The 15,937-nt window shown below is 43.7% G+C and overlaps 1 protein-coding gene across 1 annotated transcript; it reads right to left on the bottom strand.

Annotated features, from left to right (window-relative positions):
- Nucleotides 1-316: 316 nt before the first annotated feature.
- On the bottom strand, nt 317-10,719 carry LOC117048895 (ubiquitin carboxyl-terminal hydrolase CYLD-like). The gene is made up of 11 exons (XM_033153320.1): nt 10,306-10,719; nt 9,677-9,809; nt 8,134-8,275; nt 7,363-7,470; nt 5,003-5,082; nt 4,577-4,643; nt 3,654-3,783; nt 3,359-3,467; nt 3,151-3,263; nt 1,607-1,796; nt 317-845 (listed from the first exon to the last, which is right to left on the bottom strand). Exons 1-11 carry the CDS (start codon nt 10,717-10,719, stop codon nt 646-648), a joined length of 1,686 nt encoding a protein of 561 aa, XP_033009211.1. The 3' UTR covers nt 317-645.
- Nucleotides 10,720-15,937: the final 5,218 nt, after the last annotated feature.

Raw genomic sequence — 15,937 nt, 5'->3', positions numbered from 1 at the left:
CATTGTAAAGTGTAGAATGAGTGAACAATTAACAAGATGTATAAACACCCCACAAATTAAATGAGATAATTGCCAGTTGTCCTATAACCTCCCCACAAAGAAATCGGAATAAAAGCTCAAGAAGGAATATAATCTAGCTTTGTAGGTGCAAATCAGGATGAATGTTCAAGGAATAAATTGTATGTATGTGTAAGAGCTCATTTTCAGTGCCAGATGAAAGCGGCTTCAGAAGCCTTCAGTGAACAAGGCTGATGCCCATCTGGCGCACAGGCACAGCATCCTCTGCTGCCAGTCAAGGTAGGTTGGGGTGTTCAGGAAAATCTCTCTCCTCACCTTGCAGGTGTTGTAGAGATGCAACACTCCACAATCACTTGGACAGTCTTCCTTGGCATCTTGCAAAGTGGAGAGGGACTTCCACCATTACACCAGTGTGTCATCCGGAAGATAATTCCAGAAAATGATTGTCCAGAAAATATGGCTTTGAAAGCAGTGGCTTGCTATAACACAGACCTTACGTTGGAGGTGGGGTTTATTAGAAGCCTATAACCTGACAGTTCCAGCATTCATGCTTCTGTCTCCCAACAGAAAGATGGTGGTCCTTGTGAGCTTTTAAATTCTCTCTCCAAGATCTGGCTCAGAGAGAGCTCAGTTTCTGAACCGATACTTGTAAGAAGCGTGCTGTGGCTTTTGGTACATGAATGTGTAAGCATCGCAGAAAAATCTTCGGGAAAAAGCATCCATCTGCTTGGTATCCACAGTAGCAAATTCCTCGGGTGTCATAGCCAGATAGTCTCCAATCTGAGGGCAGGCCTTGACCACAGGAATGTTAGTTCCTTTTTCATTCTCTAAAGAAAAACAGGGACAGTTTAAAAAGAGGCAGCTAAATATTATTATTATTATTATTATTATTATTATTATTAGGTTTTTTTAAGCAGAGATTGTATTGTGTTACAAAACAAACAAATAAACAGGGAGAAGTACATATAACATCTCCATTTTTTATTTATAGAATCATACCAGGAAATGGCAGAAGAGAGCTGAAGAGTCCTTGTGACTCACAAGGAAACCCTCCCCAGAGCCCGAAAAAGATGTCGGTGAGGACAGAGGGAGCCCTAAAGAGACTGGAGGCATAGCAGGGCTTTGTTTAGTCTGCTCAGCTTCCTCACCTAGCAGCTGACGGCTGGGTAGCGCAGCTGCTGCATGTTGCTGCTGCTTTTCTGTGCGTCCTTCAGCTGGCCCCAGAACTTCAACTCTAGTTGGAGAGAGCGCTGGAGAGCAGGCAGGAAACGGGCATTTAGAGCCTTTTTGGAGGGTGCCCCCCCACTTTAAACAATTTCACTTATGCTCACAGGGGCCCCAAACGTAACCCCTGCGTAAAGTAGTGGGGGGATGCCTGTAGTTAAGCATTGTGTGAGCTTGTGAAGAGCAAGACAGTAATTACATTTGTTGTCATGATTCAGCATGACAAGCCATGTCTAAGTGAAAATAGGGAGGAAGTAAGAACCAATAGGAAAGGGAGAGAAAAACTTGGAAACACGTGTTGAAGCTTCCAGAGCTCTGATTTTTAGAATAACCCCCACAAATAAGGCCCAGGATCCTTGCTTACGCAGTGTGCCAGCCATGCTGTCGAAGAAAAGCCAGGAGTGTCTCGATGGGCCGTATCTAACAAAAGCCACGTAATGGCTGCTTTCTATGCAAAGGACTGCAAAGAGATCCAAGGTGTGCTGCTTTGTGGGAGGGCTGTTGGGTCCTAGTCCTTTGTAAGGATGCTTCGGTCCAATCCGATGAGACGGTGACTGGATGAAAGAAACAGATGATTGCTAGTAAGAATTCGATGATTGCTAGTAAGAATGTTCTGTTTCCTTGTGCTAATCCTGGGTGCCACACTTTGACTGTGTCACCCTTCAGTGCAGTCCAGCAATGTAGGCTTGTTCTTTGCAAACCTGTTGAGCTACAGCAGGAGGCCACCATCTTTATTTTCCAGAAACAATTGAAAACATTTTTGTTTTGACAGGCTTCTCCAGCTGCATGAAAAGACCTCGCTGCTTCAGGTGTTCACTTTGCATTGCTTTGAAACCCATTTTCAGGTTTCTTTGTACTGTTTGAAAAACCATTTTAGCCATGTCTGTGTAAATAGCCTTGGGATATAAAAACGTAAAAGGCAAATTTGTAAATGAATTAATAATAATAAACCCCTAGCTGACAGCCCGGTACAGACTGTGCCATTTGTGTAGCTGGTTTTTCACTGTAACCGGAAATCTTGGCCAAGAAATTGCCTAAGGTACCTGGAATGTTTGTTGTGCAAAGAGGATTCTGGGAGGCTAATCAGTTGGCACATACTTTTGGGTTTCCCAAGAGGGAGAATGTGTTGTTTACTAGAATACAAGTTATCATGTTGTGGAGGAGGAAGGAGAATATGCAGGTTACACAGTTCTGAAGGAAGCTCCTTGAGGTAAATTTACAAACTTTTTCAGGGAGGGTGCTGTGCCTTTTACAGTTGCACAACCAGCAGAAATCTAGCAGAGAAAACTATGTGCATCTCTACCTACAGGGAGAATATTGTTTGTTGAAATTGTGCCAAAGCTGGCAAGCCTAAATTTTTGCTTGCTTGCCTGATGGGTGGGTAACTCCACAACTAAGTGTGCAAGAAGCTGTAGCAATAAATCCCTGAAGATGAAGACAGAGGCTCACAGTTATTAAGCGGTACTGGCAAAGCTAGAAGCCAAAGTAAGAGATCGATATGATGCACCATTTATGGAATAGAAGCCTTTTTTGGGTTTTTTGAAAAAAATTGATGACCAAATGAAATTGTGAGCAGCATTTGAAATTTGAGCAACAGGAAGAAAATGATAATATATGAAATAGAGGACTATGTATTAGATGAAATGTGTGATATTATGCAGTAAGTAAAAGGGATGGGTGTAAAAAAAGCATGGAATGAATGGTGGTAAGTCAAATTGCAACAGAAATGTGTAACAGATTTGAAATTAATTGGTTAAAGTTATGAAAATTTAATAAAAAACCTAAAGACAAAGGCTCATTGTTCACATGGACCATTTGGCTACCTGCTAGCAACTCTTGCCAATGTCATTACAGAACCCTCCCACTGACCTTTCTATCATGAAATAATCATTCATTGCTCCTTCGTACCTTAGAAAGGTTCTCAAACAGTTTCATGAGTTTGGGATGCAGGAGGGAATCCAGTTGGCACCGTGAGCATCTGTGGGCTGCCTCTCCTCCACAAACACAACACACTCGTGGAGCTACAATCATAGAAAAAGAACCCAGGTTTGTTACAGTAGTCTTCAATCGGTTTTTAGTAACATCAAACCCAACCAGTATCAAATCTTTGATTTACCTTGCTCCACCATATCTGTGAGGTCAAGCTCGAGAGAGGGAAATACCGATGAAAACTTCTTATAGCTCTTCCCAAACCTAGGCATCTGTAAGATGAGGCATGAAGGAATCTGGAAGAAACAGACCTTTTTGAAGAGTGTATGTTTTTTGCTATAAGTTGGCTCAAGATGGAGTGGTCCAAACAGAACTGCTCCTGAATAGATCGTTCTTGGTTGTTGTTGAGGTCTTTAAAACACCAAGAATCCAATATTCTAACCTTGAAATATACACAGTGCTACCTAAAGCCAGTTGCATACCTCATCCAGCTTTAAGCCATGTGAGAGCAGGGATTTTTCCAGTAGCTGCTGCACAGTGGGCACTTCGATTGTAGCATCTTTCTCTGCAAGGATCTGGTAACAATTATATTCTAGCACTTCGTTGTCTGACCTAAATTTTCAGGGGGAAGAAGTTTTGAAGCTCAGTTGTTTTGAAGCATATTATGTACGTGTAGATGTATACCAATGTTAACCCACTATCACAACCGCACTGTCTAGTAAAAGTCTGTACAAAAGTGGCATGGAAGACGAATCACTTGCTCTAAGGCCAGCAAAACCACACACATTTATCAGGACCAAGATCTACTGCAGGAACATATTAATTGCATTGCAAGAGAGAGCAACAAATGCTACCTCTGGAGGCTTAACTGTGGAGGTGGCTGTGTGCTACCCATAGCTTTTTTTCCTCCAGTGTTTGCCTGGAGGCAAAGAATCTGGACCAAGCCATACCTTCCCAATCAAAACAGCACAAGTAGCTGTGTATGGCTTGACTACTACCACTATGTTTTTAAAAATGTCATTATTGGGGTATAATATTGACCAGGCCGTTGTTTTCTTGCTTTCAAGTTGTTTTCCCCGCCCTCTCAATTTCAGCCAATTTATAGAAGCTGTTCCTCTTAGGGAAATTAACAGCTTTTGTGTTGGGCTCCTTCCTACTGAAAAACTGCTGTGCTTCACCTCCCAACCTATCTCAACTCAATGCCGTCTGTCCTCATCCATGTGACACAGCTAGGCTCCCACCCACACCCATTGCTGCACTGAAATGGGCTCCAATCCTAGGCCTTGCCTGGTCACCAGATTTTATGAATCCAAGAGTTGGCATCCCTAGTCACATGGTGCCCTGGTGACTGGCCCTCAGAGCCAAGATTTTTTTAAAAAAAAAGATCAACAGATCAAAGCCATACCTGATTTTGAGCAAGGGTTCTACAGCCAAGACCTCTCTGAGAAGGACATTCAGAAACTCCTCTGGATCTGTCAACAGTAGTCTCCATTAGGATAGCAAAAGGTCTGCAGCAATACTCCTAGTTTGCATACTCCTAGTTTGCACACTCTTTGTGGGCATATTCCAGATACTTCAAAGTGTCTGAGTGTATTTTTTAGGGGAGGGGGGAAGCAAGCAGTGGCAAAGTGACCTCCCCGTGCCCCCAGAGCGCAGCTGTCAACCTTCCTTTTTCTTTTTTTGCATTGGGAAACGGCCATAGCTGTCAACTTTCCCTTTTTTTGCAATGGGAAACGGCGCTGGAACAAGGGAATTTCCCGCAAAAAAAGGGAAAGTTGACAGCTATGCCCCAGAGGTGCATTGAATGGACTATGATGACATTGTCCCTTACCTTTCTCTTCTGTAACAAAGCTGTCGCATCGCAGCAACCTCCTCAAGTTCATCACATTCTCAGCTCCCACATAGCCATGCCTGGGAAAGATCAATACTTGCATGAGCTATGTGCATGCCTGCTTACAATGAATGCTCATTAATGGGCAACCCAGATCATCTAGGAATGATGGTTGCACCTGCCTGCTCACAATTTTGTCTTTAGCCAGAGAAAGAAATGTCTGCTTTTGGGACCGCCTGGGAAAAAAACCAGCCCCAGGGAGCTGCAAGGGAATGCAGCTGCTTTGGCAGAAACTGATGCTGTTTCAAGGTTAATCCTGCTGTGTCTTGTCCATGCTCAATGTGTATAATTACATTTTTTTAAAGCTAAATATGTTGTTTAGTCTCTTTGACTATACAAATACAATACAAAACAGCCGGCATTCTCTCCATGAAACTGACCTTGTAATAGACAGCCCTGCAAATTCCTATCACTTGGGGGAAGTGGAGAGTATAAAGGGAAAATACTAGATGAGCCATTGAACATCAGCTCATGCCTTCCTGAGAAGCCAGTTCATTCAATGGTGCAAAGAAGATCCTTAAAATCTGCACCTGGAAGCAGATGTGCTGGTGTTTGCATGATAACAGGGAGATTTCCTTCAAGGGCTACCTGAAAAAATTAAGGTTATGGCTCTATTTTCTCTTAACAGTAACGTGTTTTATGAATTCCATGAAATGTATATGATGCAGTGAAATGCACGACTTCACTATAATCAAACACCAAAAAAACCTAAGTTACGTATCACGAATAATAAGCATACACCAAATGTAACTGGCTGAAAATAGTATCAATATTGCATCATTTTTATCGTAATCTCTGTATATTTACTCACACGAGTAATATAATCTAGAATAAAACAAAATGAATCTGCAAAACATGCAGGAGGATACTCATTCTACTAGAAATCCATAACACAAGAGTTCAGCAAGTCCTGTGTAGATCATATGATTCAGATGAAGGTCCCAAAGACCGACAGTGCTGGATATGGAGATGGTTGCTGTGGTCGTGCCAATCAAATGTGTAGGGATGTCGTTGTCTCGACGGGTGTACGAAACGCTATGGAGTCTGGCAATAGAGAGTAGTCTCACCACTCTCTCTATCGCCAGACTCCTTAGCGTTTCGTACACCCGTCGAGACAACGACATCCCTACACATTTGATTGTTTTATTCTAGATTATATTAGTGGTGTGAGTAAATATACGCAGGTTACGATAAAAATGGTGCAATATTGATACTATTTTCAGCCAGTTACGACTTCACTATAAAGCAGGGGTGGGGAACATGTGGCTGTCCAGACGTTGGCTGGTGCTGGTGGAAGCCGCAATTCATCTTGGCTGTTGGTCAGAGGTGAGAGGAGTGATACTGCAGCAACATCTAAAGATGGGGTGGTGCATCCTGTTTCACGGCTTGAGGGGAAATGGGAAGTGCTGCCCCACCCAGCTGCTGCTATTGCGCTGCACCCCTGCTGCACCCCTCACCTAGGTTGTGCCTCTGTGGTGCAAAGCAGCAGCAGCAGGTTTGGGTGAGATGTCACCAGAAGTCAGCGTTGATGCCAGTGCTACTTCTCTAGCAGCGGTGGGGCAAGTGGGCATGCTGCTACAATGTCATCTCTTGGAGTTTAGCCTGATTCATTTCCCAACCCCCTGCTCTGTACTAATTAACACAGGCCAGCAATTTGCTCTTTGAGAAGCTGTCGTAATCACACCAATAATTACTTCTGTGGACATTCTGATCAGTTCTTTCAACCACACTGCATACTAATTTTCACTGGCCAGGGGAAAGAGTTCTTGCCCCTTGTGAATTTCCTAAAATAAGTAAGGCAGCAGTGGGGAACCTCTGGCCTGTGGGCTTAATCAGGCCTGGCATGGGTTCCAGTTTGGCCCGGGAAGGCCATTTCCCTCAAATGCCACAGGTGACATCAGGTGTGAGGCAGGTAGAGACATGGCTGCAAAGAAACCGCTGGGAACCTTTAAGTGCACTCACAATTGTTACTTGACAAGTGAGGCTTGCTGCAGTGCCAATTGACTTATCAGTGGTGACAGCAAGCCCAGATAGGATTTCCCGCACTAGAGAGATCCTTATCGTGTAGCCAATGCCTGCTTACCTGTCAACATGGTCTGTGGGAGTGGGGAGATCAGGATCTGGCCCCACTAGCTGTTCCCTACCTCTACAGTATGGTATTTTCTATTATTGACCCGCTTAATTAAGCAGGATGAAAAGTCCAGTCCAAAGTTCCCTTATTCCTTTAATAAATTATCGTCTACCACTGAGCACATGAATACCACAGAGTACAAGCACTTTGAAAATGCAATAGAACTCACTGTCTCAAGGGTTGCACAATCTGCTGCCTCAGGATTTGCTGCACTGCTGCATCCCGCATCTCAGATGAATAGAGGATGCCATCCAAGGCAGAGGAGAAGCTGAATAAACTGCAAAGAAACGTGCACGTAAAACACGTGAACTGAAATAGAAAGGGAGGTCATCACCCTTGTGCAAAATGGGGACCATGGCCTGCAACTTCCTAGTGTAGCTGCTGATGGAACTGGCCCTCCAAGGGCTGGGTACCACTTTGGCTTTGTCTAGTAGTCAATGTGTAGCAGCTCATCATATGCTGCTAAACTACAGCTTCCATCAGCTCCATCAGGCATGGTCAATGGTGAGAATGGTGGAAATTGCAGTCCTAAGAACATAAAAAGAACCATGTTGGATCAGATCAATGTGTCATCTAGTCCAACATCCCTGTTCTCCAGTGTGCCATCAGATGCCCATGGGAAGCATGAAAGGAGGACATGAGCGCAACAGCACTCCCCACCCCCGGCCATTCCCAACAACTGGCATTTGGAGGCATAGAGCTTCCAAATGTGGAGTCCATCTGTAGGGCCCATGTTGGCTACTCCTGGTCTAGCTGGCCATTTTACAGGAAGGACGGTACCATGAAGATTTCAAAAAAGACCAAAGCACTATGATCAGAAAAGGGCAGCAAAATAAAGGGGAGAAGAGTTTGCTGAATGCATTGCTGAATGCAAGAGGCAGTGTGGAACGATGGAGAGATCACAGAGCTGGACCCCAACTAGAGCCAATACTGAACAAACCTGTAGAGGGTAGTGTCTAGGTAGCAGGAGTTGCAATGGCCCTGGATGCCCTTCATGATGCCTTCCATCTTCTGCAGGACGTCATGTTCCCATGCTGCCTCAGCATCATCCTCTGCCAAGTGCTCCATTATGTAACTGCCCTCTAGAAGAACAGTTGGGGTATGGTAAATGGCGGTCCTGTTATTAACCCTACCTTCACCACGAGAGCCAAAATACCTAAAGCAAGGACATATGGGGGACACATGGCTCTCCAGATGTTGCTGCTGAACTCCAATTCACCTCAGCCTCAGCCAGCATGATCAATGGTCAGGGTTGACGGTAGTTGTAGTCCCACAACTACAACATGGAGTAGGGCTGCCATCTGTCCAGAATTTCCTGGACATTACAGGGATTTCATAGGCAGAAGTGACATCCAGGGGGGCAATTTGTCCTGGATCTTTGGCAAGTAAACTAAAAAAGCTCAACAGCTTTCGGGGTGTCTTGGTTTTTACTTTTTGAAATATGGCAACCTTAACATTGAGGGCCTGCAGACCCCCAGGGAAACCTGAAAGAGGGACAGTCTGAACATTCTTACTCTCCTCCCTGTGATCAGAATTGCAGATCACTGAGGACTGTAAGGCCCATCCCATGGGTACAAGACTATGATGCCTTGAAATGCTGCCCTGTGTTTTATGCCCAACTGCCAAGCAATCCAAGCAATTGCCTGGGGTAGCTAGATTTTGAGTTGCATCCCAGCACCCTCTCTGGCACTGGAAGAGATCTTGTGAAGTCCCTTTCAGATCACATGGTGTTATGTACTCAGCTAGGATAAGAGGCAAAGTCAGTGTTGGTTCCAAATGTCCTTTATTATTCACAATGGAACTAGAACTCAAGAACAACCCATGCTGCGTGTGAGCCTGCCCGAGCCAGACTGACTCGCTCCCGCCAAAAACTGTGTTCAGAGAACAAAAGTCCTTAGTTAGCTTGTTTCTGATAGGAGTGTTTGCCCTCCTAGCTCTTCTGTAATTGGCTAGGTCACGCCAGGAGGCGGACCCTGTAAGGTGGTTGAACAGCTTCTATTGGTTCCCATACATAACACATGGTATTGCTGCTTGCTCTTGCCCTGTGAATTTGGGAAAGAAAATTTGCAGTGGGTCTGCCCTAATGACAGGAAGTGGCAGGAGGTCAGCAGGTGGTCAGGAGAACTTCAGTGGTTGTATTTATTTTTAACAGCAACTAGCTAGGACTCAGTGCCCAGGCAAGACTAAGGTTCCAGCTCATTCCCACTGAGTTATGTTGGGGGCCACACCCAGAGAGGGGAAGGGCATTTCTATTACATAACAGGCATGTCTCTTACAAGCACACAAACACACTACCAGTCACACAAAGGTCGCAAAGCACAAAGCATAACTCATTTGTTTGTTATCTTCCTGGCTATCACAAGAACTAAGAAATTAGGGGACAATAATCTCAAAACCATAGATCTCTTTAATAAGGAATATTGTGCAAACAAACTGGAAATTTTAGGGGGCTGAGGTCTTGCAACTTCATCACCGACTCTTACCTTTCTTAAGTGATCTTTGGCCAATCTCATTGCACCAAATGGGGTTGGTAATACTGGAGCTAACAGCGACAATCTTGCCTGCATCGATTTTCAGCCTGGAGGAGCTGTTACCAAGGGCAATAATTCCTGGATCCTGGTTTAAGAAGCAAAGAAAGTAATAATTGGTGTTGAGAATACTTCTTTTTTGAAGCAATAATCCATACCAAGGATGGGGAACCTGTATCAGTTGGACTACATCTCCCATCATTCCTGATCATTGGCCATGCTGGATAGGGCTGATGGGAGCTACCACATCCCTGATCTATATTTTCCCTTCCAAACTTGTTGCTGCAATGGCAGTACCAGTTTATTTTAGGGACAATTCCATTTGCTGAAGGTAGTACCTTATGCATTTAAGAATGGTCATATAGGGGGTATCATAAAGTATATATTTAAGAATAGGTGATAAAGAGTAAGCGATGCAAAGATGCATAGACAAAGAGGCTAAAGGATTAGGGGATTCAGAGAAGGACCTGTGATGAAAAATGGGGAATTTGAAGGCTTTGCTCCACAGCAACTAAACACTTGGCCATTAACAGGAGCAGAACAGTACCAGAATACCCCGAAGCTAAGCCCTGCTATGGCCTCACCAGCAACTCCACCTCAATGAGGACCATCCTCAGCTCTCCACTGCCCGGTTTCCTGCGCCGTTCCCAGAAGCCCCTCACAATACCAACAGTCGCCACTCTGCCATATCTTAGTTGCAGCACATCGTGGATCCGCAGGCAGCAAATGGAAGAGAAGAGCTGTTCATTGCAGAACAGGCTATGCCTCTTTTGTGGGCTCTCAATGGTGAGCAACAGGGCGGCCTGGTGTCGGCTGAGAGGTCTTATGTGGCTGCTCATGAGGGCTATGATAGGCCTGGACTTCATGTCAACCATACGGCCTTTGCTGTGCTTGCCCTCCACAAAGCATCCTATGGACCCCAAGGGGATCTTCTTCCTTCCAGCACAGATCTCTCGAGTTACGATGAAAGCGTCTTTCTTCTCTGGAGCAAAATCCATGGCAATGAATACAACCTGTAAACATGAAAAAATCAGGATAGGAGATGATTGCCTCAGAAGCTTGCAAGAGACAGGTCATAAATAGTTGGTGGGGTTTTATAGTGTGACCAGGGCTGTTGCTCAACTGAAGAAATCCATGTTCATTAATTGTAGTAGCAGACTACCGTAATTGACCTGATTTGCATACAGTTGTATATAAGTAAAAGCAGTAGTTTGGAAACAGAATGAATACTTCCATTATTTTTAAATCATGCAAGTGTGTTGCAAGTTTTGTCTTAGATCCATTTTTTATTGTGTGGGACAACAGAGGACTCTTTTAGAAAGGCACTTTTAAATCTGGTTTTTATATTAAAATTATATTTTTTAATAATCTGTTGCCCAGTTAATTTAGAATATAATTTTAATTTATCAAAAAGGTTTTAATCAGTTACAATAATTTATTTACAGTTGTACCTCGGGTTACAGATGCTTCAGGTTACAGATGCTTCAGGTTACAGACTCCGCTAACCCAGAAATAGTACCTCAGGTTAAGAACTTTGCTTCAGGATGAGAACAGAAATCACATGGCGGCGGCACGGTGACAGTGGGAAGGCCCCATTGGCTAAAGTGGTACTTCAGGTTAAGAACAGTTTCAGGTGAAAAATGGACCTCCAGAACGAATTAAGTTCTTAATCTGAGGTACCACTGTATAAGGTTTCTTACCTGCCCTTTACTATCTTAGGTAAAACAATATACAGCTATAAAAACATGTAGGACAGTTGCAATTGTTTAAAATGAGTAACACAAACTATTCTTACCAAAATAGAATATAGATTCAGCAAAACAGATGGGTCCTCCAAAACAAAATACCTTAACTGTCAAAGGCCATTTCTACTTAGATTTAAGTTCCATTGGGTGCACTGGGCTTTACTCCCAGGTAAGTAGGTATGCTTAGGAATGCAGTCTTAATCAATTAAGCAATGCAGTTGTACATATTATAATGACCTGGCATTTCTATAGCACATTTCCTAAGTGCTCCAACGTCATATACAATATTTTAACAGTCCAGGGATAGAGCGCCTGTGTTGTCCTAAAGACATTGTTGGACCACAACTCTGACCAGTGTAGGCAATGGTCAAGAATGATGGGTGTTTTAGTCCAACCAAACTGGAGGGTCTCAGGCTCCTCACCCCTACAATAATCCACTACAACAATGCTGTAAATTTGACCAATATAAGGTTACCAGACGTCCCTGTTTCCAGGGGACAGTCCCCGGATTTACAAATCGGTCCCCTGACAAAATCCTACCATTCCTACTGAAGTTGAAAAGTGTCCCCGGATGCATTGAAAAAAAATCTGGTAACCTTAGACCAATATCTTCTCTGTATTGACAAATGGGAAACAGAGACTACAGTTGATTGCCTGCTGAGCTTAGTTATGAACTGCAGGATTTCAGCTCAGATTTCTGGCCAGGGACAGCTGCTTCTCTAAGATCAAGAAGGTGATGGTTGACACAATGCACTTCTTGTCCTACAGAGCTCACTCACCTCCCATCACCGCCACCCCCTAGCTGCACATATTAGAGGCAGTGTGCTCCATGAATAGAATGAACAACAAGAAAGCCCCTATTCATGTTCTTTTTCTCCTTCTCCGGGACCTTAAGGCTATGTTAGTGACCCTCTCTGCCCCAGCTCAATCAGTCAATACATCCTTAGCTCAGAAGCACTATACACCTGCGTTTTTACAGCCTTCTGTAATGCTAACTTTACCCACAAAAATTATGCCAGATGTAAGTTAATAGTACAGATTAAAGTTATACTCAATTTTTTAAATCTGCTATTTCCTAATTTTTGAACCCATCACATGGCAAGATGGGAGATATCATTATACTATTTATATAATTGCAGAAAAGGGGAATTGTACACTTGAAAACAAATCCAAATGCTGAATGTGGGAAAACTGCATACCCTCCAACATTTTTCTTATGAAAATAGGGACGTACCATTCCATAATAATCATTTTACTATTTAAACCCCACACATCTTACTAAAACATTAAAAACAACCTTCCCTATAGAGGAATGCCTTCAGACAGCTTCAAGGTTGGATAACTCCATTACCCTCCAACATTTCTCCAGTGAAAATAGGGACATCCTAAGGAAAAGTGGGACGTTCCGGGATCAAATCAGAAACCGGGATGGTTTCTCTAAATCAGTGATGTCCCTGGAAAATAGGGACACTTGGGGGGAGGCAGAAACTGTGCTTCAGTTTCCCCCTTTCCGAAATAACTGAAATGAAGATCACCATTGGGGTTGAATAGCATTGTAAAACAATGCATTTATTTCAGTGTATCCAATGTTTAGGGGGGGGAGAGATTTTTGTCTGACATTTTGAATGCAAACTTTCATTTACACATTATAGAAAATGCTGGCTGGATGTTATTTTCTCACGCCCAGCTCTCCAGTTTTTGTTATATCCAAATCAGCCTAAAGACAAAGTCATGAAAGTGGAAAGTTACCAATTTACTAGCTTCATTGTTTTTTTATTTGTTGTATACAAAGTCTGTCAGTCGCTTTTGCATCTAGCCCTACAACACAGTTTTGCTTACCTGACCTTGGAAGGGATCTGATTCCTGGCTTGTCAGTCACTGCAAAGAGCCTGCTTTGCTCTTTTTATAAATAGCACCAAGGGTGTGTCCTGCTTCTTCTGTAGCAGTACAGCCTCCAGGGTGGATTTTAAGACGCAGAACAACATTGGCATATCTAACTTCTGGTCACGCCCTTGGAAAGAAGACCCACAGCACTTTTAAACTGTGGCTACAAATATGCACTTCCAATGTACAAAGTGCTTAACAGCAGTGGCGTAGCAAGGGAGGGGTGATGGGGGCGGGGCGCCCCTTGTTCCAGGGGAGGGGGGGTGACACTTGGCGGGACACTCCCCGCCACCTGGCACCCCATCCGTGCTGCTCCACGGACGGACGGGGCAGCCCCACGAGCTGCTGCTCACCCGGCGGCTCTCCCAGTCGCCGCAGGAACAGCAGCGCCAGGTGGGATGCACTGTGCATGCCCGGAAATTCCGGGCATGCACAGTGCATCCGAGTCGGCGCTGCTGCTCCCGCGGCGACCAGGCGGGCCACCCCATCCATAAAGCAGCACAGACGGGGCAGCCCACAAACCGCCACCGTGCAATTAAAAGTTGATCTGGTGCTCTTGCACAGCAAGCCTTCTCTCCTACCCTTGACAAAATTTGACTTTGTGCAACAACAAAAGAGATGGGAAAATGCACGGGACAAAGTGGGATAACAATTGCTTGATGCAATGTTGAATAACCTCCCTGCAAACTAATCAGAATGCATGTTCAATAAATAGCCAATGTTATCTAACAAGCCTTGCACACACAAATCAGATAGAATGCTTGATAATGAGGTCGTGTAGAAGCAACCACAAATTTACCATCTGTACTGAGGCTGGAATCAGCAGCTGACATTTCTGGTAAGCTTCCAGGGCATTTTTCTCTCTCCTTGATCCCACTTGACCTAGGCTCCTGACCCTTTGGTTCCCTGTTGCCACCAGTTCTGACACATCTAATCCTCATTTCAAAGGTGTGTGTACTGTAAATGTTAAAAAAGGAGATACTAACATTTTTTCCCCATTAGAAGATTGTAGTTGCAAGACAAAGTTATGACTAACAAGGAACTCCTAGCTCAAATTGACATAGATGTGACCTCACAGAATTTACAGTTATGCAACCTAAACACACACACATACATTACTGGCTCAGTTAATTATTATTATTTGCAATGGGTTTATTCTGCCTCATTCACCACAGCTGGTGCATTATGTTCTACAGGGTGCATGTACAGCAACACATAATCGTGTCACAAATTAAGAATTGGGTCATTGAAGGGTGGAGTATTTACGAATATAGTGAAATTCTTCCCCTTAAAAATGTTGATGGACATTTCTCCTGCATTTCATGGCCTCACGCCCAATGCACTCCTTTGCTGTCGGGGTTTGAGTGCTGGAGCTCCTCGTGCACAGTCTTGGACTGGCTATGCACGAGGTACCAGTTGCGGGGAAAGCGGCCAGCGTTCCGCGTGCTTTTGAGCACGGTCGCCGGCCAAGTCTCACAATCCGAAGGAAGCTGAGTAAGCCAATTGATGACTCCGAAGGTGTATGAGTTCCTAGTTGCCTTCTTAATGAAAAGTTGCCTCGTGAAAATAAATATACCCTGACTCTGAATAGATGGACCAACTTAAAGAAATTAAAATTTTTTACTTTGAACCTTTTACTCCCCCTTTACCCCAAAGGAAGACAGACACCGGTTGTATCTTTAGTGGCTTCGGCAGAACCCGCATAGGCTCGTCCCCTAAGCTAAGTTCTCCTAAGCTTAAAGTCCCTGCGCGCCCAATCTTCCGCGAGGCTAGCTAAATAAGACTAAAACCGAAATATCTTCCGCAAGCCTAGCCCTAGGCTAAACCTAAAAGAAACCTAACTAAAACTAAACCGAATGATCTTCCGCGATCTAACTCTAACTAAAGAAAACCCATCCAACCCATCCAGCCCGCTCCTAATCCCTTAAACTAAACTTGACTTCAACTAAAACCCAACTAAAGCGAAACGGAAAGAATGCACGAACGTGCCTAAGCGGGGGTGCCTCTGCCTTTTATTAGGGAACAAACGTGACATCATCATCAATGCCTCAACCAATAAAATCACTGTTGCTGCCCTCCAAAAAGGCGGGAAGCAAGTTTAACGCTCATTAACAACTTTGAACATGACCGGAACTATAAAATAAAGGCGGATTAATCTCATAAGTGAACCACACTATTCATTCATGCTTTCACTTTCACTTTCGCGCGTAGTTATACCAAAAATAGATCCCGAAAACCTCATAAAATAACCAAATAAATATAAATCCATGGCGGATCCGAGAAACGTATTCCGACATATCATCTTTCTTTTTTTTGTTTTAAATTAAATTATTTTTGTTTTAGTTATATAAAAAGAAGGTTAGAGATATCATAAGCATTTATCTGACATAAACATTACCATTTGTTTTGATATAGACTTTGATATAAACACTACCAACATTGTCCATATTCACCTTTTCACAGGAGTAAATACTTGTACAATAATGTAGCAATAAAGTCATGAAAATAACAAACCACTGGCCGAACATAAAAGAAATCGATCCGATACACAGTAAACTTTCTAGGCATATACATCATGCAGCGTAAA

The sequence above is a fragment of the Lacerta agilis genome, chromosome 6 (assembly GCF_009819535.1).
Source record: "Lacerta agilis isolate rLacAgi1 chromosome 6, rLacAgi1.pri, whole genome shotgun sequence".
Classification (NCBI taxonomy): Eukaryota; Metazoa; Chordata; class Lepidosauria; order Squamata; family Lacertidae; genus Lacerta; species Lacerta agilis.
This window is presented reverse-complemented; position numbering and strand designations above follow the sequence as displayed.

Bases quoted from the DNA above. Each gene is read 5' to 3' on its own strand.
- LOC117048895 (XM_033153320.1), bottom strand. From the start codon at position 10,719: ATGGATTTTGCTCCAGAGAAGAAAGACGCTTTCATCGTAACTCGAGAG. The intron at 4,644-5,002 runs GTAAGGGACAAT...TACTGTTGACAG, and splicing joins CTTTGTTACAGAAGAGAAAG to ATCCAGAGGAGTTTCTGAAT. The intron at 3,784-4,576 runs GTATGGCTTTGA...CTGAAAATTTAG, and splicing joins GAACCCTTGCTCAAAATCAG to GTCAGACAACGAAGTGCTAG.